Genomic DNA, 26,159 nt, shown 5'->3' with positions numbered 1-26,159 from the left:
ATCACCTCATTCCAGCTAGAATAGCCATCGTCAAAAAGTCTACAAACAATAAATGCTGGAAAAGGGAACCCTCCTGCACTGTTGGTGAGAATGTAAATGGCCACTGTGGAGAACAGTGTGGAGATTCCTTTAAAAATTAGGTTTCCATTTGTCTTTAGGGACAGAGGGCAGTTCTCCAAGAGCCTCTCAGAGAATAGGGTGGGCTAGCCATGCAGTCCACAGTTCAGTGGGACAGGTTCACAAAGAGCAAAAGCTCATTCAGGTTTGGGAAAGGAGAGTGAGAAAGCTCCCCTCCAGAGAAGCCTCTTGGGGCCCGGGAGGAGTGGCTGACTGGATTCCTGCTGCTCTACTCCGAGCTGTGCCAGGTTAATGCCACCCAGAAGCACTGCCCGTGTCACACTCAGGGGTCTGATGCTGCAGACGCTTGGAGATGAACATGAAGCTGAAGCTACGAGATGAAATGTATTAGAAAGTGCTTCCCTTTCCCCTCGTCTCTAAAATTCTTGCTCTGGAAAGAAGACTTTTCTTTTCCACATTTTTTTTTCTCATCAAGAATAAATTCATAATTATCTCGTCTGCAACACTGCTCTACCCTTTCAAATCCACATGCAATCATTTACTAGTGATGACAGCCTTCAAGCTTCTCAGGACAGGGACTTTTTTTTTTTTTTTTTAACGTGGATCATTTTTAAAGTCTTTATTGAATTTGCTCCAATATAGCTTCTGTTTTATGTTTTGGTTTTTTGACTGCAAGGCATGTGGGGAATCTGAGCTTCCGTGTGTATGTGTGCTCAGTCATGTCCGACTCAGCTCCCAGAACAGGGATCAAACCTGCACCCCCTGCTTTGGAAGGAGAAGTCTTACCCTGGACCACCAGGGAAGTCACCAGGGACACTGTGTTATTCCTCTAGGAATCCCCTATGGCTCAGGGAATGCTTTGTTCTCTGATAGGACGGTACCTCTATTCCTTTCAATTGTGTGTGTGGGTGCTCAGTCATATCTGACTATTTGCGACCCCATGGACTGTAGCCCGCCAGGCTCCTCTGTCCATAGCATTCTCCAGGTAAGAATACTAGAGTCGGTTGCCATTTTGTTCTCCAGGGGATTTTCCCAACCCAGGGATAGAACCCTGTCTCTTGCGTCTCCTGCACTACAGGTGGATTCTTTACCCTTTGAACCACCAGAGAAGCCCAGATTTCCCAGGCAAGAATACTGGAATAGATTGCCATTTCCTCCTATAGGGAATCTTCCTGACCCAGGGATCAAAGCTACATCTCCTTCAAACCCACTTCTCCAGTAAATGGCAGGCTATGAGTGTCACACTAGCCCATTCAGAGCTATTTATCTGCTGGGAACACTGGCGCTTGACTCTGGAAGGTGTTTTATGAGAAAGGACACATGGTTTAATGGCAGCAACCAAGGGAGGCCATTCTACCCAGCTAGAGTTACATGCTGCCCATCGAGACCATGTGCTGGGCAGGCTCTCCCACATCACATCTAGTGTTCACAACTCACAGAAGGAGAGGAGAGGAGGGCGGTAGCCATCCGATGAGTTTGGGACAGGAATGGACTACAAAAGGCAGCCCAATTACCCAAAAATGGAAATAAACCACACAGTAGTCAAAATAATATTGTCAACAGAAGGTGCATGGAAGCTCATGAACAACTAGAAGCGCACAGGGAGCAGGAATCTACAAATCGGCTCCCCTTGATGGAAACTTCCAAGTGCAGGTTTCAGCAGGCTCACAGTTAGGGGCAGACAAGACACCATTCTCATCCAGCTACTCAACCAACTCAACTAAGGAGGAGCAGTGCAGACAGGGCACAGACAGACAGTGCAAGGGCAGCACGGAGCAGAGAGCGCTTCATGCTAGAGAGCGCCAAGGGGTATCAAGGGAAGCTTCCTGGAAGAGGGGCGTGAAGAGGAGCCCTGGAGGCCCAGAGAGGTGGAGCTGGAGAGGCGGGATGCCCAAGCCCAGGGATAGTGGAGTGAGGGGTCTGCAAAAGGGCTGCAGTCCTGTCCGGATGGACCTCAATGTGAGAGGCTGAGGCCCTGCCACAGGGGCCAGGAAGGCATGAACAGGAGGAAACAGAGGAGCCCAGCCTTCAGGGCTGTTCTGCCATCTCTCACACAGAGGCAGATGAGCCAGAGTTGCCAGATTTTAGGAAATGTGCTTCGCATAGACCCACCCATCCTCTGATGTCGCTGGCAACAGATACTGAACGTGCTTTGCAAAGGCCACATCATACTGAAAAAGCAAACCTTCTAACTGCCCCAGAACTGCCTGGGGAAACTCATATGATTTGTACTTTAAGTGCAAGAATAACAATCATTTTGATTTCAGAGGCAAAAACTTGTAAGGCGAGCATGACTCTCTAATGTTGCCCACCTCTGCCACTCAGGGAAAGAGAGATGCCAGACTTGGGATTCACAACCCCAGCTCTCCACAGACAGCATTCAGTCTGCAGTGAAAAAGCTGGCTGGTGTAGACAGAAAATTGTTGCCTTTCAGGTAAACAACAAATGTTGCCTGCCATCAAGCCATCAGCATCTGCAGCCGCCTGATGGTGTGCCCTGAGGGGATTCAGGATGGAGAAAAACAGGATACTGGCCCCAGATAGCAGAGATGTGATCAGAGGAGTGATTTCATTAAGCCCAGACTCTTGCATCTTCCCATACAAAGAAAGGACTAACATCTTTGAGATGTCTGTTTTTTTGTGATTAACGATAATGTTTGCGTGTTCAACTATCTGGCTGCATTTGCTTTTGTTTTTAGCAAAAACTCCTATATATCTGGGGCTTCCCTGGTGGCTCAGTGGTAAAGAATCCATCTACCAATGCAGGAGATGCAAGTTCTATCCCTGGGTTGAAAAGATCCCCTGGAGAAGGAAATGGCTACCCACTCCAGTATTCTTGCTTGGAGAATCCCACGGACAGAGGAGCCTGGCAGGCTATAGCCCATGGGGTTACAAAGAGTCAGACACAAGTTAGTGACTGAGCACAGGAGCACCTGTATATCCTGACTCTCCCCTTACATCTTTGGAGGAGTTCCTCAGAGCAATCTGAGTGGCTGATTCCCAGGCCATAGTCCTCAGTAAGGTCCTTGGATAAAACATAACTCTCACCTTTAAGTTGTGGGTTTTTTTCCCTAAATCAACATTGAGAAGAAGTAACTGACAACAGGAACAATGTCCACTGAGCAGAACCATCTCCTGGGCAGCCCCGGAGTGGACTGCTTTCAGGAGCAGAGATAGTTTTGAGGGGTAACATCGATCCTCTGAGCCCTCTAGCTTTTCTGGACCGAGGGAACTAGTGACTGGGTTTGGGTTATAACTCTAGCCTGTAGCTGCGAAACAGGGAAATAAAAAAAGGGCTCATGGGAACCCTTGACTAGAGCTGGCAAAAAGGACTGAGCGCAGTAACTAAGAGGCTCCGAGCAGACACCGAGAAGGAGCCTCCCTGCCAGGCCGTCTGGTTTTCATGTCAGTCTTTCTGTTTCCCCCAACCCCACCATCTGGGGAAGGTGCTAATGAGCCACTAACTAGGCAGGAGTAGGTGACATCTCTGCAAAAGGAGGGCATCAAAGGGATAATCGCTGTGTGCAATGAGGAAAGTGAAAAGGCTGGCTTAAAATTCAACATTCAAAAAATTAAGATCATGGCATCTGGTCCCATCACTTCATGGCAAATAGATGGGGAAACAATGGAAACAGTGACAGACTTTATTTTCTTGGGCTCCAAAATCACTGCAGATGGTGACTGTAGCCATGAAATTAAGATTCCTTGGAAAAAAAAGCTATGAAAAACCTAGACAGCATATTAAAAAGCAGAGACATCATTTTTCCAACAAAGGTCCATATAGTCAAAGCTATGTTTTTTCCAGTAGTCATGTACAGATATGAGAGTTGGATCATAAAGAAGGCTGAGTGCTGAAGAATTGATGCCTTTGAACTGTGGTGCTGGAGATGACTCTTGAGAATCTCTTGGACATCAGGAGATCAAACCTGTCAATCCTAAAGGAAATCAACCTTGAATATTCATTGGAAGGATTGATGCTGAAGCAGCAATATTTTGGCTACCGATGTAAAGAGCTGACTCACTGGAAAAGACCTGATGCTGAGGAAGATTGAAGGCAGGAAGAAAAGGAAGCAACAGCAGATAAGATGGTTAGATGGCATCATTGACTCAATGGACAAGAGTTTGAGCAAGCTCTAGGAGATAGTGAAGGACAGGGAAGCCTGGCATGCTGCAGTCCATGGGGTCTCAAAGAGTTGGACACGACTTAGCTACTGAACAACAACAACGACAAGCCCAAGACCAGAACATGTGGGGTAAATCCAAAGCACAGAGTTCCACCACCGGTGACTAGCCACATCAACCTCAATCACCTGAACAACAGTTCTGAGAAGTCCCTGAGACCGAGAGCCTGACCACTTTCTCCAGTGCTTGCATTCCAAACATGAATCACACGAGTGCCTCGTGCTCAGCCCAGGCTCTGCTATTCATTATAAAATCGTCACCCCTCAGCCCCCCTGCAGCCAGAACCTCTTCTGCTATTTAATCTGTAGACAAAGTACAAATTCCTCATCCTGTTTGGAATATGCTGGAGTGTGATTTAAAGAAATACATTCCTCTCAGGGTATCATGCTTCAAAAATGCCAGAAATGCAAGCTCAAGGGGGAATGATTAACCCTACTCTCCGTCCTCAGCTGGAGAAGGGCTGCCTGGGGTGTGAACAGAGCCCAGGCTGACACGCAGTTCAAGAAGGCAAATGCAGGTCATGCATCGCCTGCCCTGAAAATTGCTCCTGAAATGATCAGAGAAATACAAAAGGAGCATGGATGGACCCAGAGGCTGTCATACAGACTGAAGTGAGTCAGAAAAGAACAACTGTCACTTTTATGTGGAATCTAGAAAATTGCTACAGATGATCTTATTTGCAAAGCAGAAATAGAGACACAGATGCAGGAAACAAATGTATGGACACCAAGGGGGAAGGGGTGGTGGTGGGAGGAATTGGGAGACTGGGATTCACATATATGCACCACTGTGTATAAAATAGATAACTGAAGAGAACTTGCTGTACAGCACAGGGAAGTCTACTCAGTGCTTTGTGGTGACTTAAATAAGAAGGAAATCTAAAAGAGAGGGCATATGTGTATATATATGGGGTTTAGTAATAAAGACTCTGCCTGCAATACAGCAGATGCAGGGTTCGATTCCTGGGTCCAGAAGATCCCCTGGAGGAGGTAATGGCAAGCCACTCCGGTATTCTTGCCTGGAGAATCCCCAAAACAAAGAAGACTGGTGGGCTACCATCTATGGGGTCTCAAAAGAGTTGGACACAACTGAGGTAACCAAGTATGCATGCATGAATGTACATGTATACATATAACCGACTCACTTTGCTGTACAGCAGAGGGATCAGAAACATGGAGGGATTTCTGCAAGAAACTGTACATCTAAGGATGTGATGGGAATGGATATGAGCAGTCGTGTAGCCCAACAATTGCAAAGGAATAGGCTGCCTGAGAAGGATGTAAAAGAGTTCCCTAATAGAAGCCTCTATGGAAAAGACCCTGATGCTTGGAAAGACTGAGGGCAGAAGGAGAAGGGGGTGACAGAGGCTGAGAGGTTGGATGACATCACTGATTCAATGGACATGAGTTTGAGCATACTGTGGGAGATAGTGAAGAACAGGGAAGCCTGGCGTGCTGCTTCCATGGGGTTGCAAAGAGTCAGACATGACTTAGTGACGGACCAACAACAAATTCTGCAAGCAGGAAAGAGACAGGGGGCCAGAAAGCAGAGGAGAGGTTGCCCAGGGTCTAGACCCAGAAAGGCCAGGGGCAGAGCTCTCACATGACCTTGACTTATAGCAGCCACCTGCCCCATAAATTGGAGAGGCTGCTTCCAAGGGGCAGCATTTTGCTTAGAGCAGTGGGCGACGCTCTTGCCAGCTTGAGGCTGCCCAGTACACATAGCTGCCGCTGCCTGCAAAACCTCAGCCCTTCCCAGACAACCAGGCCCTCAACCTAAACAAACTAAGTTTCAAAGAAATATACAGTGACTTGAATCATTTCAAGTTTCAATAAATGTTAGGAACCCAGGATTAAAAAGGTGAGGGAGTGGGCAAGGTTAGCTTAATAGATGAAAATCATTAAAAGATGAAAAAATTCTACTCCAAAAAGAAGGAAGTTGATCTGAAAAGTTAGAAGAATACCATACCACTCCATGAAACACATTCTGAGACAGAAAACAATATTTCGGAATACCAAATCTCAGTGATATTTGAGGAGATCTTCTGTAAATAAAAAAGGGAACAATCTGAGACGAGGAAAGATTAGTTTTAGATGAAAAACATGATTTCGGCATTGAAAACTCGAGTGGAGGCAGTACAAAGTGACCTTGCTGAAAGCTCAGTTGATGAATTAGAAGGACCCACTGAGAAACTGTCCCAGAAGTCACAGGAAAAAAAGAAAAAGGAGGTGAGTGTGACAGGCAAACATCTAACATTCTGCGGGAATCATCAGGAGATCATCAGAGGAACTGCAAAACACAGTTGACAGAGGAGACCAACACAGAAGAGAAACAGTATAGTGACAAGTTAAATAAAGACTAAAAATGGCCCACATTAAAAAAAAAACTATATGAAAATTCAGTAGAAAAGGGACAGTCTTTTCAACAAAGGTGCTAGAACAAATGGATTGTTGTTGTTCAGTCACTCTGTCAAGTCCAATTCGGCGACCCCATGGACTATATATATAGCAGGCCAGGGTTCCCTGTCCTTCTCTATCTTCTGGGGTTTGCTCAAACTCATATCCATTGAGCTGGTGATGCCATCCAACCATCTCATTCTCTGTTATCCCCTTCTCCTCATGCCCTTAATCTTTCCCAGCATCAGGGTCTTTTCCAATGAGTCAGCTTTTCATATCAGGTGCCCAAAGTACAACTGGATATCCATATGCAAAAAAAAAAAACATAACAAAACTCCCAAACCACATCTTGTCATGAGGATTAAATGAGAAATATTTGTGAAGTTACTTCACAGAGCATCTCTCTATATATTAGTTCCCTTCATTCTTGGATTCCAAATGAAACCATTTCCTTCCCTGGAGCAAAAAAGGCATAAAAATGAAGAACAGATTATGTGAATGTGCTTTCAGGGACCATTTCTTGCACATGGTTTGAATTCTAGTGCATAACTGTCCTCCAGGGCTACCACGGCCTGGTCTTTCCCCTCATCACACTGCATGGCCTTATTTACCTCCCCAAACCCTACAGCAGCTTCCATGCCACAGGGCCTTTGCACATGTCAGTCCCATGGCTAGGGAAATGCTTGCCACTCCAGGCCCTAGGGCTTCCCAGGTGACTCAGTGGCAAAGAACCCACCTGTCAATGCAGTAGACCCAGGTTCAATCCCCGGGTTGGGAAAATCCCCTGGAGAAGGAAATGGCTACTCACTCCAGTATTCTTGCCTGGAGAATCCCATGGTTGAGGAACCTTGCAGGCTACAGTCCATGGGGTCACAAAGAGTCGGACACGACGTAGCAACTAAACCACCACCACAGGGGTGACCAAACTGGCTGAGCACAAGGATATTATTCCAAAGCAGATGGGACTGACTGCCGAGGCCATCAGCTCTGGCCCTGTGGACATTCCACAGAGTCAGACGTGCTCTGGAAGATGCAGCGTGACCCAGAGAAATGTTGGCCCTGTGACTTCTGGGGTCCACACAGCACACTGCTCTAGTGACTCTAGGTCCCCAGCATACAAGCCTTCAACTCAAGGTTAAAGAATGACACTGTCAGCTACTCACTGGAGAGTAATTCATGTCATCACCAGAGAGCAGAGAACTGAAACCCGGATGGCTGCCTGAGAAAACTGGAGGATAAGAAAAGAATCTACAAAAATAACGGGAAAACTGTATGCAGATGTTTTCCTCAATTAACGTCTCCTGAGCAAGCAATAAACAGGAAAGATCAGTGCTAAATGTGCACTTTTCTTTAACCGTCAGGCGTGAGTCACAACCTTTCAGAGGGCAGTGTGTCTCTATTTTTTAATAAAGTGAAAGGAAACTATTTTAATTTTCTTGATCACACTGGGGTTTTTGCAATTGAGTTATTTTTAACCAAAGCATTACAAAATATGACCATCACGTGAGAATATTACTGAAACTGAAATCATACCAGCAGGAAGCGATGAGTCCAGATAATTTCATCTGTCTAAAAACAGTGCTACTCTACGTTATTTTTGTTATATTTACCTCTTATATTGATACATGGAGGGGGAAAAGGGTCCTTGTCTGTACTTCTTGAGCATCAAAGTTAGGACAAAAGGGACTCCCCAGTTGGTCCAGTGGTTAGGACTCCATTCTCCCAGTGCTGGGGGCCTGGTTTCAATCCCTGGTCAGGGAACTAGATCCCACGTGCGGCAACTAAGAGTTCACATGCCAAAGCTAGCAACTAACACCTCGTGCAGCCAAATAAATACATTAAAGAAAAAAGACACAAAGTTAGGACAAAAGATACTTCATTAAGAAATCAAGACTCAGACTTCTCTGGTGGTCCGGTGGATATGAATCCACCTGATAATGCAGGGGACACAGGTTCCATCCCTGGTCTGGAAAGGTTCCACATGCCTTGGAGCAACTAAGCCCACGTACCACAACTACTGAGCCTGTGTGCTGCTACTACTGAAGCCCGCTCACCTAGAGTTTGTGCTCCGCAAGAAGAGACGCCACCGCACTGAGGAGCCCGCATGCCACAAATACAGAGTACCCCCTGCCTGCCACAACTAGATAAAGCCCGAGCTCAGCAATGAAGACCTAGTGCAGCAAAATAAATAAACAAATAAATCATTAAAAAATAAAAGGAAGTCAAGACTCTTGCAAAGAGGTTCAAAAATGCTGAAGTTGCTCATTTTTCAATGGTGTTGTTAACTGATTACATTTTTAATACTTTGTTTCTTTGTGGTTTTGATCTTGCTGAACTCTCTCTCCTGGTGTAAAGCAGATGAGGCTGTATTATTTGATTGGATGGGGTTTTATCCGGCAGGAGATGCCCCAGGGTGCAGCATCTAGTTCATACTGACATCACCAGGGTTGCTTTTACAAACACAGATGCTGGGCTTGACACAGTGGAATCCAGAGAAATGGGGTGAAGACCTGATATCACAATTGTTAAAACATCCAGTGAGATTCTGATGTGCATGGAGATATGAGAACCACTGTTTCAGGAGCCAGAAATTTTAAAAACGTATTTACAAAGTGGTTGTGTTTCAAGCACTTCTTGGATGTTCCTCGGTTCAAGAATAGCCAGGATACAAAAATGGGCTTGTAGAAAACAGATCTTTAGGAGGCGATCTTAGTTTCAAAGAAATGCACCAGTGGTTCTTTCATGTGGTGAAATCTCAGAGTGAATCTGAAGCAAGATTCAGAGTTCTCAAGTCTAATTCACATGCCTTTATAATGGGATGGAAAACATTGTTGTGTTGTTGTTGTTTAGGTGCTCAGTCATGTCGAACTCTTTGTGACCCCATGGACTGTAGCCCACCAGGCTCCTCTGCCATGGAATTCTCCAGGCAAGAATACTGGAATAGGTTGCCACTTCCTTCTCCAAGGGATCTTCCAGACCCAGGGATCGAACCAGGTCTCCTGCATTGCAGGCAGATTCTTTACTGTCTGAGCCATTGGGGAAGCCCATTCAAGCTATACCCAAGTTAAAATGAGGTCACGCTCTTATCACAGAGGCTCCTAATTCAATACAATCAGCATCCTTATAGAAAGAAGAAATGTGGACATGGAGACATACAAGCATTTGATGATGGAGGCAGAGATGGGAGTGGCATGTCTGCAAGTCAAGGAGTGTCAGGATTGCTGGCCACCACCAGAAGCTAGGAAAGAGGCCTGGTACAGTCTCCTCATAGCTTACAGAAGGACTCAGCCCTGCTGACATCCTGATTCTGGACTCCTGACCTCCAGAACTGGGAGACAGTAAATTTCTGTTGTTTTAAGCTGCTCAGTTTGCGGTGATTTGTGACTGCAGCTCAAGGACACCATCCTAACCCCTGCCTCCATCACCTCCCCTGGACAATTCGAACACCCTCGTTACCCTGACTCCTCCCACACCCCAGGCTGGCTTCCCTACATGTTCTCCACTCTGTAGCTGCAATGAGCTTCTCAGAAGCAACATGGAAGCCAGGACTCTTCTGGTTAAAGACCTGCAGTGCCCTGGGTACGTACTGCTCTGGGACTAAGCACCCATGCTCCTCACCCACCGCCGTCTCCGTGGGTAGCCTTCAGCTTCCTTGCCAGGTCTCACAAAGCCTCACGCACTCACAGGAGCCCACTCCAGCCTGCCCTGACAATCCAGATCCTATGTTATTCATTCTCCCTGACCCCCAGCCTCTGCCTTCTTAACACTTGTCATAGTGTGTTGCGAGTGATCATTTCTTTGCTGTTTCTCTTCCCCACTGAACTGTAACCTCCATGAGAGCATCAGTCTGGTACAGACTGCATCAGTTTCGTGGGGCTTCACAGGTGGTGCTGTTGGTAAAGAACCTGCCTGCCACTGAAGGAGATGTAAGAGACACGAGTTCGATCCCTGGGTTGGGAAGATTCCCTGGAGGAAGGCATGGCAACCCACTCCAGTATTCTTGCCCAGAGACTCCCATGGACAGAGGAGCCTGGTGGGCTACAGACCTTGGGGTCGCAAAGAGTGGGACACGGCTGAAGCGACAGAGCACACGTGTATCCCCAACACTCAGTACAGCATCTTGCACAAAGTGAGTAGGTACTCAATAAATACGTGCTGGATGAACGAATTAATCAACAGAACAAAGAGAGAAAGAGCGCGTGCGCATCTTCACACCCCCTCCTCCTGAATGTGCAATAGATGGTCTCGAGCACAGGGTGGGAGGAGGAAGCCATCCTTTCACGACTGGACAAAACTCAGAAAGGTCACAGTCTACCTGCCTTCCCTTGTCAACAGTGCCAAAATCCTAAGTGACACTTTACTGGGGCAAGAAGAGGAATAAAGCAAGCAAGACAGTCTGGAAAACCACTGATTCAGATAGATGTTTGAATCTAATTTTCAGTTATTTAAAAGTGAATGAGGACTTCCCTGGTGGTCCAGTGGTTAAGAACCCACCTGCCAATGCAGGGGATGTGGGTTCAATCCCTGGTCCAGGAAGATTCCACATGGCTCAGGGTAATTAAATCCTTGTGCCACAACTACTGAGCCTGTGCTCTAGAGTTGCTGCTCTGCAGCAAGAGAAGCCACTGTAATGAGAAGTCTGAGCACCGCAACTAGAGAGTAGCCCCTGCGTGCCACAACCAGAGAAAGCCCACTTGCAGCAACAAAGACCCAGCACAGCCAAAAATAAATAAACAAATAAATAAATATTTTTTAAAAAGTGAACGAAATCTCCCCAGTTTTCAAAGGCAATCATTAATACTATCCCACATGTTATGTCAGGCTTCCCAGGTGGCTCCAGTAGTAAAGAACCGACCTGTTCACGCAGGCAATATAAGAGATGTGAGTTCGATCCCTAGGTCAGGAAGATCCCCTGGAGAAGGGAATGACAACCCACTCCAATATTCTTGCCTGGAGACTCCCATGGACAGAGGAGCCTGGCGGGCTACAGTCCATAGTGTCACAAAGAGTCAGACATGACTGAAGTGACTTAGCACGCATGCATGCGTCACGTCGTGCAAACTTCACCACAGTCCTGTAGGTCTGTATCTACAGGTGAGGGACTGAGCCCAGGAGGGTTAAGTCATTCACCCAAAATAAAGGGTCGTGAACCATAACTGTCACCAGGTGCATCCGACTCCACATGCAGGGATCCTTCCACGATCCCCAGTGGCCTCGCCTCACCCCCATGCCCACCCCCATCATCCTCCAGCCACCCTAGTGAGCACACATGCAGGCTGGGGGAGCTCTCTCTGCTCTCCCTGCTGGCGGAGAAGTTGACTCTCCAGCCACAATCTGTGGATGTCTGTGCAAACACTGCCCGAGCCCTTTATCTGCTGTGACACCACAGCGATAATGAACCCAGCAGCCCCAGTTGGAAACCTGTCCAGATTCATGAAATAATTTTCACCATAAACAGGAGAGAAAAACACCAACGTTTGAGCAGCATCAGCAAGCTATGGACACAGGAAAGCAAAACAAGGCAGGTTGTATAAATATTTAACAATGAGAAAGAACTGAACAGGCGCCAGAGAGACATCTGGGGTAACACATCTAAGCAGGCTGTGGTTTCCAGTGGGAAAGGCACTAGGAAGACCTGAAAACAGCCAGCCCGCGAGGTTCAGATTTCACTCTCACGTGCGTTCACCAAGCACCTCTGGCGACCCAACTCTAAACGCTTTTTCCAGTGGCCTAAGTGTTTATTACACAATTGGGCAATTTCTAAGGAGCTGGAATCAAATAAACATGATTTCCTTGCCACTAACACACTTTATTTTGATTTCAAACAACAGAAATGCTATAATGGTGCTCATAGTTGACTTGGATAAAGTGGGGATCTTTTTTTTTGGCGGGGGGCACATGTATTGACGTTACCTAATATGGCAACAAACAGATGAACTGCTGAAGGTGTTTAGGATTTCAGGGTCTGGCATCAGTCCAAAGATGAAGTTTGGGTATTCCAAGGAAAATAAGCTATAGATTTTCAAGTCTGGTTTTCATGAAGTTACCTTTATGATTGACATTTGGAAATAGACCATCTTTCTCCAGAACTGATACCACCGGGGTGGACTTCCCAGTTCAGGGACCCCTGTGGGACCAATTATCGGCCTGACATTCTTCCCTGAAGGACCCAACTGTGTGGCTGAGTCTGACATAATTCTGTACTTGCCCTCCTGTGCAAAGTGTCATGAAGGAGGCCCAGCTGCCTCGGTGGGTGAGGCTCAATGCTGACAACTGTTGGCTCTTTTCCCAGGCGTGCCTGCTGTCCTCTGTGCCGTCATTCATAACCGGGCTTGCTTCTGCTCCAGCCCGGGTCCTCAAGGGCCATCCTCAGCTCCTTGCTCCCCTCCTGTTCCCCGGTGGAGGATGGTAACCACCGACCCTGTGAACCTCCTCCCCACACGAATGGAGGGTCTGCCACGTGTGGGCTACTGAGCGAGGTCCCAGGGCTGCCAACCTCCTCCCCACATGGACGGAGGGTCTGCCACGTGTGGGCTGCAAACCTCCTCCCCACACGGACGGAGGGTCTGCCACGTGTGGGCTACTGAGCGAGGTCCCAGGGCTGTGAACCTCCTCCCCACATGGACGGGGAGTCTGCCATGTGTGGGCTACTGAGCGAGGTCCCAGGGCTGCGAACCTCCTCCCCATGCGAACGGAGGGTCTGCCACATGTGGGCTACTGAGCGAGGTCCCAGGGCTGCTAACCTCCTCCCCACGAGGACCGGGAGTCTGCCACGTGTGGGCTACTGAGCGAGGTCCCAGGGCTGCAAACCTCCTCCCCACGCAGAGGAGAGTCTGCCACGTGTGGTCTACTGAGCGAGGTCTCAGGGCTGCGAACCTCCTCCCCACGCGAACGGAGGGTCTGCCACGTGTGGGCTACTGAGCGAGGTCCCAGGGCTGCCAACCTCCTCCCCACACGGACAGAGAGTCTGCCACGTGTGGGCTACTGAGTGAGGTCCCAGGGCTGCAAACCTCCGAAGGCTGCTCCTCCAACTGCTCTCCCTGAAGGCCTGGCCTTGGACCCAAGAGCTGGGCAAATCCAAGCTGGTCAGCAGAAATTGCTGGGCCAGGACTTCCCTGGTGGCTCAATGGTTAAGACTCTGCATTCCAATGCAGGGGGTGTGAGTTCAATCCCTGGTAGGGGAGCTAAGATCCCACATGCCTCAGGACCAGAAAACCAAAACATAAAACAGAAACAATGCTGTAACAAATTCAATAAAGACTTTAAAAATGGTCCACATCAAAAAAGTCTTGAAAAAAAAAAAAGTTGCTGGGGCCAATTCTACCACTTCCTGCCAGTATCCAGCCATGCCTAGCAGTCGGAGGATGCCCCTGACTCCAGCTGCTGCAAGTCCCCAACCACAACTTGCTGAATTCTTTAGTTCAGGGCTTCTCAGTCTAGACCGTGCACATAAATCCCTCGGACATTTCATTAAAATGTATAGGTTGGCCAAAAGGTTTGTTCGTGTGTTTCCATAACATCATACAGAAAAACCCAGATGAACTTTTTGACCAACCCAACAGACTCTGAGTCGGCAGGCTCAGGATGGGGCCTAGGATTGCATTTCTAAGAAGCTCCCAGGAGACGAAGGTGCTGCTGGTTCACAGAGCACACTTACTACATCTTACCAGGGTCTACCTCCCAAGGTCAAATACACATGTGCCTTCAGCTTCATTGTTCATAAGACTCTTTATAAAACCATGTATCCCCATCTTTCTGAGGAGGAATGCTAAACTCAAGACATGAAAGAGCTTGACAAAGTTAAAATAGAGGTGGACTCAATCCGGGTGATTTGAGCTCAAGTTCCAGGATGGTTTCTGAAAATCAGTGATTCTCAGATTTCAGCGTGCAGCAGAATGATGTGGAGGATGGGAGAAAATCCAGATTACTGGGCCCCTGGCGCCTCTGATTCAGTAGGTCTGGGGTTCAGCCCACAATTGACACCTCTAACAAGTTCACAAGTGATGCTCACACAGTTGGACCAGGGACCACACTTTGAGAACCACTGCACTAGACCAGGGGATCCTGGAGACCCCTGGGGAATCTGACTGTAGTCTCAAAGCTCTGACACCATCTACAACTCATGTGACCCTGAACTGGACTGCTGCCCTGTCTTCCCTCTGAGCACGGCCCCCAGAGTCCAGGGTTGGACTGCTCTGCATGTGCTACATCAGGCCAGGCCAAGGCTTTCCAGGCTTCTTTGTATCTCAATGCCTCAGAAGAAACAGATGTTTTGTCTGCATTGAGGATGAGCTCCATCTGTAGGAGCTGCTGGGCCTCAGCTGTATGGTCCTGGGAAGCTCCCAGTGAGATGTCAAGCACCATGCTCCTCACCTGTGAAATAAGTTCAACACAACCACCACCACCACGACCCGCCCTCGTTCCATGAACAGAACTGCACTCAGGCCCAGAGGAGTGAGGGTTCTGAAGCCCACCTGTGCATCAGAGTCACCAGAAAGCTTTTATAAAGTACCAGTGCCAACCCCTTCCCCCAGTCCTAGGGCAGGGCAGGTGTATTGGTGTATTGGTCACCTCTCCTCACAAGATTGGGTCTAATCTGCAGCATGTTTCTACTAACATAGGGTAGAAACGTGCTATAAGAATGTAAGACAAGGGCTTTCCCGGTGGTCCAGTGGTTAGGAATCCGCCTGCCAATGCAGGGACACCAGTTTGATTTCTGGTCGGGGAAGATTCCACACACCTCAAAGCAACTAAGCCTGTGTGCCACAACATTCTAGAGACTGCATGCTGTAGAGCCCGTGCTCCACAAAGAGAAGCCACCGCAACTAGGGAGTATCCCCCAGTCGTCTCAACTAGAGAAAACCCTGCGCTCAGCAACAAAGACCCAGCACAACCAAAAACAATACATTATTTATCTAATTAATTAATTTAAAAAGGTAAAAGAGTCTGCTATAGCTATGAATAGTTCACTGTTGGGGTTGGGTGAGAAAAGAAAAGTGAAACGAGCACTGAGTCCCGCAGGCGTCGTCCCCTCTCGCAGACGAGCAGGGAGACTGCAGAGCCTATGTAGCATCCTAACCCCTCCCAGGAGCAGTGTGATGACAGGTCGTCAAGCCGAGCTGGATGAGCAGGCTTCCTGGGGAGCTGCTCCCTGTGGCCCGACCACGGCCCCGCCAAACCCAGTGATCCAAGACTGAAAGCATCTCTGGATTTCGGCAAAGCTCTTGGGAAGATAGGGAAGCTTAATCACAGCTGATTGGGACATGTGAATCATGCACAGGAGCTTTCCGGCTAAAGCCTTTGGGGAGCAACCCTGCTGAGGCTCGCCCCAGATTATCAAAAATCATTTGGAATAGTTAGGAAATGGGGGTCCATTCATCCAACAACAGTTGGAAATGCCTGTCGGTGATGAGAAGGAGAGGCTGTGTCCCAGATGAGCTTTCTATGGCCGTGCAGAACAAGTATTTGTTGAATGAATGAATACATGATTTAAATTTTAAAGACTTTACTGAATTTGTTACAATACTGTTTCTGTTTTATGTTTTGATTTTTTGACCACAAGGCGTGTAGAATCTTGGCTCCCTGACCAGAGATCGAACCTGCACCTCCTGCATTGGAAGGTGAAGTCTTAACCACTGGACCAAAGGGGAAGTCCCACATACATGACTTTTAAAAAGTAATGACTGGATAAAGAAAGAGATGGAGAGAGGAAAGAAGGAAGGAAGACAAGGGAAGGAAAGAAGGAAGGAAAGGAGGGAGGAAGAGAGAGAGAAAGGGAAGAAGGGAGGGAGAGGAAGAAGGAAAGAAGGGAAGACAGAAAGAAAAAGAAAGAAAGAAGGAAGGAGGAAAGAAGAAATATAATCCAGCCTTGCTTATACTCTGTGCCTTTGGACACTTTTAACAACTGCAAAGTTTTTCCTTATATTGAACCAAAAGGCTGACCCAATTCTCTGAATAAAGAGCCAAGCAGAAACAGAGCCACAGAAAATCAAAGTGGGGAAAGGGACCAATAAACCTAGTCTGACAAGTCCATGGATCCAGGCACTTCCTACACAGCGCAGTGCTCGAGGTCACTGAACAGGAGTCTCCAGTGTCTGCTAGCCAGGACCAGGGCTGTCCCTGTCCCACAGGGAGAGGGTCAGGGGACAGGGCTGGGGGATGGGAGGGGTCTTAGGCTACATCGTGTAAGACACAGAGAAGGGCTTGCCCCCTCTGTGCTCTCCTGGGCAGCTGGCTGCACTGCTGGCCCTCTGAGCCCCACCCCTCGGGCACATCCCGTTACAGTCATAGACTCTGGTACCACTGGGACCCCTCCTTGGTTCCTCTCCCTCCACACAGTGAGCTGGAGCTCAGGTCACTCTGAGATCCATAATAATTATTTCTGATGGAGGGCCCCTCCCTCCATCAGCCTTCTACCTGACCACTGCCCTCCTCCATACCTGACACTGGCTCCATCTTCAGCTCAGAATCCTGTCACCCCAGTCTCCCCAGCATTCCCAGTAAGAGGAGATGCGCCCCATTCTCTGGGAGAACACCCACCCCTCCCCAGGATCACCCTGAGCCTGGTTCTCCCAGCCAGCACCAACTTGCGGTCAGCCTGCTCGGCATTCCCTTCTCCCTTTGAGTGACTGCACTAACTTCCCCAGGAAATCACATCTCCCCTGCTCTTGGGTCCAAGTGTCTTGGGTGGAGACGCTGGCCTCACAGGCCAGCTCAGTCTCCCTGGCCACTGGAATAGGGCAAGGCAGGTGGCCCAAGCTGATCCAGGAGAGCCAGTCCCAGGATTTTTGCTAGAAGTATTGAAAAGGCAACCTATTTCTGCTGGTGTTATAAAGCTTTGTTGTTCAGTTACTAAGTTGTGTCTGACTGACTCTGCGACCCTGTGGACTATAGCCCTTTACGCTCCTCTGTCCATGGGATTTTTCAGGCAAGAATACTGGAGTGGGTAGCCATTCCCTTCTCCAGTTTTGGAGGTGAAGGGTATGTTTAATACCTTGAAGCTGGTAATGGTATATGGGTGTGGGCCTAAGTCCAAACTCATCAAATTGTATACATTTAATATGTGCAATCTTTGGTATATCAGTTGCACCTCAATAAAGCTTTAAAAAGAAACAAAGCTAGGAGAAAAGACACACAGTTGATTCTCACCATTCGCAGTAGTTTTGTTCTGTGGAGTCACTGCAAACAGTGAAATGAGCAAACACTGAACCATTGCTCCTAAGGGAGATTGAGGGTTATGTTCCTGCCAGCCTCTGGTCACAACACTCTATTAATCAATGGACACAGAGTCTTATATTCTGTGTTTCTATTTAAAGACACCTTCTTTAACACATCTTGATTCATAACACTGAACTCACAGTCAACAGCACTTATGACTCATGCCTGAACGAGGTTTATCCAACACACGTCTTCTCTCCAGAGGGCACATTACAGCCCTGTGCTTAAGGACACTAGAGAGACTTCAGCACCACTCTAGGGGGTCACATTAAACAGCAAAATCACTGACAGAAAGCACAAAGAGACCAAACGTCACAGCACAAAACACGAGAAGAGCACGTGTTTCTAGTTATGAGGGCTGAGACCAGAAGGCAGGGTGTCCTCCCGTGTGGCCTCTGTGCCAGTCCTCAAATGACCTCTAACACTTCGTGGGTACTGATGTTGGGGTTACAAGTAAATTTTGCTACTATCAAATTCATCAACATCAAATGTGCGAATAACAGAGACTGACTGTGCTTTCGCTAGCAGGGCTCAAATTACCTGGATCCTTCTGAGCCTGAAGCCAATACACCCCTTTCAGTTCCACGAGCCCATGAATTTCCTTCTTCATTCAATCCCCTGGAGTTGATCTTCTGTCACTTGAACCACACCGGTTCCATGGCTGCTCTTTCCTATTGGCATGGAGGTCTCTGGGAGGAAGGCACTGGTTCCCTCTCATCAGCCTTAGAACCCTCAACATCCCCATGACCCCTGCAGAGGGAAAGTTCAGCACTGCCTGCCCCCACCCCCCAGGCATTGTTTGCAAAGAGATTTTCCAGGTTTACATCCAGAGTCACTCAGCGGGAGATGACAGATCCCATTGACTCTCCTACCAAGATAAGTTCTCACAAGGAGCTGGGTTCTTCTTGTGAGTAAACACTCCTCAGCAGGATCCCCCTCAAGCTACAGCCAATCTGAGTCCTGGAGAATGAATATGCTTTCTCTGTGGCTCTTCTTTTTCCCTTTGGGAACTTTATTGATTCGAACCTAAGAAGCTGGATGTGCAAAATCTCCTGGTTACTGGCTATCCGATTTCAACTGGATACTGGCCATTGAGAGGCTTCCCAGGTGGCGCTAGTGGTAAAGAATCCACGTGCCAATGCAGGAGACGTAACAGACGCAGGTTCAGTCCCTGACTCAGGAAGATCCCTTGGAGGAAGTCACGGCAAGCCTCTCCTGGAGAATCCCATGGAAAGAGGAACCCGGCAGGCTGCAGTCCATAGGGTCACAAAGAGTCAGACACGACTGAGAGACTTGGCATGCACACAGTTTCAGTCATTTCTTGACCTCTTTTCCTTCTACTCAAAAGTCACTTATATAATTGTTCAGAGACAGAAAACTCCACCCTTATTACATGATGCATGTCTCTGTGTAGCATTTTAAAAACAATTATTTAAAAATAATACTTAAAGTATAATTTTCATTTTCATGGAAAGCTAAGATTCAATTAACTTTTTCTTAGAGATCTGAAAACATTTCCCCACTTACTTTTGATGTCCTGTGTTCTGCATAGCTCTTCGGTTTCCAGGGCCAATGTTGCCACCCTGCCCCACCAGGCTGTGACAACCCACAAGGAAGCGTTCATGGGAATGGGGTCCAGAGGGGCCTGTGGGTGTGGCCCTGAGGCAGGAACCTGGTGGCAGCTTTTAGTTCCTCTTCTCCAACCTCCTACCATTTCTCCAATCAGTGGATTAGATTCTATACCGGGGCCTTGGGCAAGAGGGTAGAATAGAGCTACAAGGGCCCTAGCAATGTCCTAGGCTGAGATAAGGAGCACAAGAGGCAGAGAACGGAACCAGCCAAGATCGCAGACTGCAAACCAGCAAGGGGCTCCCAAGGCCCTCCCAGCACTTTCTCTATGAGCAGTGTTGCTGCGGCTAGGTGAGGGTTTTCCCCAGCCCCTCCTCACATTGATAAACCTCAGCTTTTATTCACAGACAAGTCACATCATTGCACTGGTCCACACCACTCCATGAGATGGTTGGATGGCATCAGCAATTCAATGGACATGAATCTGAACAAACTCCAGAAGATACTGGAGGACAGGGAAGGCTGGCATGCTGCAGTCCATGGGGTCGCAAAGAGTCCGACACCACTTAGCAACTGAACAATTCCATGATGCCTGGTTTCCATTCCAAGGAGACTTTGCGAATCTTCTGACACACTCTTTGTCACCACTCCTCCAGCCAGGGGAAAAATTTTAATTCCACAAAGAACTCCCTCACCACCACCACCCCCAGTGACAACAGTTCTGTGCAAGCACTGTTTTTCTGGGATCCTCAAGTCAGCATGGGCATCTGCAGGCCCCACTGTCATTAGGTGGCTTGTCCCCCGGTCACCACGCACACGCAAGGCCCCACATGCTCAGTCCAGGACGCCCTGCAAAACCTATGCATGGAACAGGGACTCTCTACTGACTGGGAGGCTCAGAGAAGGGGAACTTCGTTGGGTCAAGTGTGCCAGGCTGCCCTGGTTAAATCAGCCCCACCCCAGCAGTTCTTGCCTGGCTCCACACCCCGCCTCCCACCCGATGCCCCATCCAATGAGCCATGTCATCTCTCTCCGGGCCTGAAACCCACCATGCCTAAGGACAGGAGGGTCGAGAAGCCCTAGTCCAATCACTGAAGGCATCATATTGTCCCTGTGGTTTTTTATTACTAGTTTTCATTACATCTGTACTTTGGCTGGCTACAAAGCCCAGCTCCCGCCCAGTCCTTGGTCCAGCAAAACCCTGAGGCCCTATCCCAAGCTCCCTGCGCTGGATCAATATGCTTTCACGTTGTGTGTCCTGGGAGATTCGCACTGCACGCTCTCTGGTTCCAGAAGAGACCCGGTCCTCTTCACCACCCTTCTCTACCCAACCTCATGGAGCCCAGCCACTCAGGGTTCACTGGCTCTTCTCTGGCATCTTGGAGAACTCACTCCACTACACCAGCTCTGGCTGCCAAGGCCACCATCCAACGTCCACTCCAGGGACCTTTCTTTCCAAATGTGGTTCACGCTGCCCTTTTCAACACTGCCACACACATTAAAACTTCCCACAGACAGAAGTGTCCATCCAACTCTGGCAAGCCAGTTTGTTAAACCCTTGATCCGGAAACTGACCTGCCTTTGACCATCACTTCCCCCACCCACTGACTACCACAGCTGGGTCTCCTGACTGCTTTCATAAAGCCACATCCTGTGTTCACATACTGGAGTCGGGGGAAAAAAAGACCGCTCTTTTCAGGGAAGGTGATTTCAGCTGTCAAACCAACACTTCCTGGCTGATGTATTCTCCCTTTCACATCCCTTCCAAGATCGTTAACTTCCCAAGGCGTGTCCCCTACGATGTCTGTAGGGAGTTCTCTCGTTCAGCCCCAGCTGTGCAATGGCGGACCATGTCTTTCTCTGAGTCTGTTTCAGCACCGTTGTTTTACACATACGGAGAGCTCATCCCTGCACATTGTAGACACTGTCCACATACCTTAATCCTTCATTACCTTCCTCCTTTGTGTGTGTCATTGATAACCAACACTGAGAAAATTACTATTATTGTTCAGAAACAGCGGTACTCCTGTCATTTTTTAAAAACATTTTAAAAATTAATTTTATTGGGGTATAGTTTGGTAGTATGGTATAGACCCAGCTCATCTTGAGTGGTGAGAAGACTGGACATGGGACTCCTATCCAGAGATTTGGGCCCTTTGGAGAGAGGGGCTTCCCCCGTGGCTCTGACGGTAAAAAACCCACCTGCAATGCAAGAGACCCAGGTTTGATCCTTGGGTTGGGAAGATCCCTTGGAGAAGGGAATGGCAACCCACTCCAGTATTCTCACTGGAGAATCTCATAGACAGAGGAGCCTGGTGGGCTCTAGGCCATAGGGCTGCAGAGAGTCAGACGTAACTGAGAAACTAACCCTAACACAGAGCGAAAAGGTGGCTGTCTGCAGCCCAAGAGAGAGCTCTTACCAGAAACCAAACCTGTCAACACCTTGATCTTGGACTTCCAGCCTCCAAAACTGTGAGAAAATAAATGACAGTGGTTTAAGCCACCCAGTGTGTGGTATTTTGTTATGTCAACCCTAGCAGACTGCTGCTGTTGCTGCTGCTGCTAAGTCGCATCAGTCTTGTCTGACTCTGTGCAACCCCATAGACGGCAGCCCAACAGGCTCCCCCGTCCCTGGGATTCTCCAGGCGAGAACACTGGAGTGGGTTGCCATTTCCTTCTCCAATGCATGAAACAACAATATAAAAGCACTGCCTCACTGCTCACCAGGCTTCTGCTGAACACCTACTGTGTGCCGAGCATTGAAGAGGTACTTTAGGCAGACTCAGAAGAAAATGAGACTCCAGTGGCTCTCGGTGTTGGTAGGAGGAACACGCTGCACAAACAGATCTGTCATAAAGCGGACCATAGGGATCATGGTAGAAAGTGTTGCTCAACCACGTCCAACTCTTTGCAACCTCATGGACTAGAGCCCCCCAGGCTCCGCTGTCCATGGAATTCTCCAGGCAAGAATACTGGAGTGGGTGGCCATTCTCTTCTCCAGAGAATCTTCTAGACCCAGGGATCAAACCTGGGTCTCTTGCATTGCAGGCAGATTCTTTACTGTCTGAGCCACCAGGGAAGCCCTATCATGGTATACTCAGCTCTCCTATAATGTTTTTTTGAAAAAGCAAATCTTGGGACTTCCCAGGTGGTCCAGCAGTGAAGAGTCCGCCTTGCAATGCAGGGGGACACAGGTTCATTCCCTAGTCGGGGAATTGAAACCCCACAGGCCAAAGAGCAACTAAGCTCATGTGCTGCAACTGTTGAGCCTTCAAGCCACAACTAGAGAGTCTGTGCACTGCAACGGAAGATTCCACATGACACGACAAAGAACCTACATGCTGCAACCAAGACACAACACAGCCCAATAAATAAACAAAATAATTAAAAATGCAATTCACTGATACATTGGGTGACAATTTGATCAGAATGTGAATTCTGTGTTTGCTTATGCTTGATTTTATCTGTAAGAAGGACTACATGAACACAGAAACTGCACCCAGCTGAATAGAGCCACACCGGAATTCACAAAATGTACACACTCTGGCACACAGCAGCTGCCCTGATTTACCACGTGTGTTATGAGCCACAACTATCCACATGCTGTGTTACAGCTCTTGATTTCTGCCTGATTTCACACAATGATCCTTGGACCACTTTCACACCAACACCCAAGTTCTGAGGCTCACTTAAACAAGTCAGCTTCAAGTCAGGTTTCAAGGTCAAGTGCCATAAATTTCTTAGCCACTTAATGTGTCAAGCAATGCTCCCATTTTTATTAGGTTCCTAGTTTTGTTCTTATCTAAAAATCTAGCCCACTTTCCCCTCCCAAGCCCTCTGGTTTTTATTTCATGATTTTGTTTCTTGCAGTGATTTTTATAACATGTTATTTTGTGGTATAGCAGAGCTAACTGTATTTTAAATGTCTCAATAAGAAATTTCACTTCCCATAAGTAAGGCCTGGAAAATCAACACCTATGATTAGGTTCATAAATAATCACACACTTGTGGGTTGTGGCTAATGTGTAAACAATGCCTCCTAGTGGCAACATCCCATAATTGGAGGTAAAATATAGGAAAAAATCATGCGTTAACACATGTATACCTGTGGTGGATTCATTTTGATATTTGGCAAAACTAATACAATTATGTAAAGTTTAAAAATAAAATAAAATTTAAAAAAAAAGAAATGAGTTTTTAACATGTTACAGGATAAATGAAACTATTAAACAAGTCAAACCCTTTATGAAAGCAGTCAAACATTTTCTTCACCTGTAGGCAACTTTTTCTGACCTCAAACTTCCCAGTACTTTTAAAATTTACTTATTTTAACTGGACAATAACTACTTTACAGTATTGTGATAGTTTCTGCCATACATCAGGGTGAATCGACTGTAGACATACATGTGTCCCCTACTATTCTGTGCCCCCCCACCTCCCTCCCCACCCCATTCCTCCAGGTTGTCACAGAGCACTGGCTTTGGGCACCCTTCGTCATCATCAAACTCCCACAGGCTATCTATTTTACATATGTAATATGTAAAATATTTTACATATGTAATATATTTGTTCCAGTGTTATTCCTTGGTATGTTTAAGGAAAGAAGATTTTCTCTAGGGAGAAAACTTCATGGAGAGAGCGACACTGACCTGTCATTGAGTTTTCTGAGGTGCACAGCTGCTCTCTCAGCTTCTCCACGTCGTCAGGATGTACCTGCTCATAGAGGGTGCTCCCGAACCACTCTGACTGGGGTTGATTCAGCACAGGGGTGACAGAGTCGGACACGTAAATCACTCTGCCCGTCTCAGCTGCCACTACAAACAGAAACCCGTCAGCCGCTTCAAGGATGAGATGCTTCAGTTCCTGGGAAGAGAAGATCACGATGAGGACCTGACATGGACAAACCCAGGTCAGGTAAACAGTCTTATTAGCAACCTTCAATTTTCATTCAGAAGCTCATTATGATACACAAATGCTTTTAGGAACTCTTTTATTTTTCCCGGAAAATGAGCTTTAAAAGTGCACAAAGCAGACATCCCTGGTGGTATGGAGGATAAGAATCTGCCTGCCAATGCAGGGGACACGGGTTCAATCCCTGGCCCAGGAAGGTTTTCATGTGCCAAGGAGCAACTAAGTTTGTGCACCATAACTCTGAAGCCCATGCACCTAGAGTCTGTGCTCCATTAACAAGAGAAGCCACTGCAATGAGAAGCCCCCACACCACAAGGAAGAGTACTCCCTGCTGTTCACAACTAGAGAAAGTCCACTCAGCAATGAAGACCCAGTGTAGCCAAAAATAAATGAATAAGTTATTTTTTTAAAAGAAGTTCAGAAAGCTCATACTAAGCCCTAAGATACAGCTGCTCCAAACACAGTTAACTGTCTTTAGTCCTCTTTTTTATGATTTTTTTAAAATGTGGATCATTTTTAAAGTCTTCACTGAATTTGTTAAAATATGCTTTTATTTGGCCATGAGGCATGTGGCATCTTAGCTCCCTGCCCAGGGATCAAACTTGCACCCCCTGCACTAGAAGGCAAAGTCCTCATCACTGGACCACCAAGGAAGTCCCTCAACTTGCTCTCACTTAAGGAAAGAGGAAATTCCCAGCCCAGTGGAATCAGAAAGTATTGGGTCACAGAGGTGTGAATGGCCTCTCCCACATTTTCAAACTTCAGTCATGTCACTGGAGCACACGATGGTCCGGGAAGGGAGGGGAGGACCACGAGAAAGTGGGAAGAGAGAAGGAAAGGCAGCAGGCGTCTCCCCAGCCACCGCCTGCCATGCTGCTAGTGCTCCCACTCCTCTTCTCTTCCTTTCTGAGCTGAATGCTGGCAGTGGATATGAGGGCCTCACTTTACATCGTCTGTCAAACTCCCAGAACTCTGTGACAGCTGACATCTCAACAGAGTCCCAGGGTAATCCCAGGAGGTGGCAGGGATACCAACATTGTCCGTGTCCCTTGGCGGTGAGAAGAGAGTTTAGCTGTGCCAGCCCTGGAGTCACACTGACTCACAGGCTCATGACTGTGGGTGCCGGCAGGAAGGATGGATGAATGGGTGGCAGGAAGCCCTCAACATCCCGAGAGGGATGCAGAGTGGGCAAATGAGATGCCTTTTCTTTGCAGTGCCTGCAGGCAGCCCAGGGGCAGCTATCTCCCCTGCCAGTCTCATATCAGGCTCAGGGGCCCTTTCCTGCTGAATGCAAGGGGCTCCGTCCTTGCAGGACTTGGGGACCAACTCTTCCAAGTGTGCCAGAGTCCACAGCCAGCTCTCCATCCACCTCACACACTGCTCAGGCCCCAAAGAAAAAAGGGATTCTTCTGGTCAGCGGTTGGCAAACAATTCTTGCTGGGAATTCTTTGCTGTTTTGTTGTTTAGTCGCTAAATTGTGTCTGGCTCTTTTGTGACCCCATGGATTGTAGCCCGCCAGCCTCCTCTGTCCATGGACTGTCCACAGACTGAACCCACAGCTCTAACATCTCCTGCATTGGCAGGCGGATTCTTCACCACTGAGCCACCTGGGAAGCCCCAAATTCCTTGCTTCCGTGTAATTGCAGGTGGGCTTTCCTGGTGGCTCAAGTGGTAAAGAATCCATCTGCCAAAGCAGGAGACTCGGGTTCGATCCCTGGGTTGGGAAGATCCCCTGGAGTAGGAAATGGCAACCCGCTCTAGTATTCCTGCCTGGACAATCCCCAAGGACAGAGGAGCCTGGCAGACA

The 26,159-nt window shown here is 47.9% G+C and overlaps 1 protein-coding gene across 6 annotated transcripts in view; it reads right to left on the bottom strand.

Annotated features, from left to right (window-relative positions):
• The window catches only part of ARNT2 (aryl hydrocarbon receptor nuclear translocator 2), a 193,128-nt gene that overhangs the window by 104,096 nt on the left and 62,873 nt on the right, over positions 1–26,159 (bottom strand). For all 6 annotated transcript variants that reach the window (XM_070775243.1, XM_070775241.1, XM_070775242.1 and 3 more), the window contains exon 5: positions 24,091–24,304. In XM_070775243.1, the coding sequence (XP_070631344.1) occupies positions 24,091–24,304 (214 nt within the window). The remainder of the gene's footprint in view (positions 1–24,090; positions 24,305–26,159) is intronic.

The sequence above is a fragment of the Bos indicus genome, chromosome 21, assembly GCF_029378745.1.
Source record: "Bos indicus isolate NIAB-ARS_2022 breed Sahiwal x Tharparkar chromosome 21, NIAB-ARS_B.indTharparkar_mat_pri_1.0, whole genome shotgun sequence".
Lineage (NCBI taxonomy): Eukaryota > Metazoa > Chordata > Mammalia > Artiodactyla > Bovidae > Bos > Bos indicus.
Note: the sequence above shows the minus strand (reverse complement) of the source record. Positions and strands in the feature narration are given on the sequence as shown.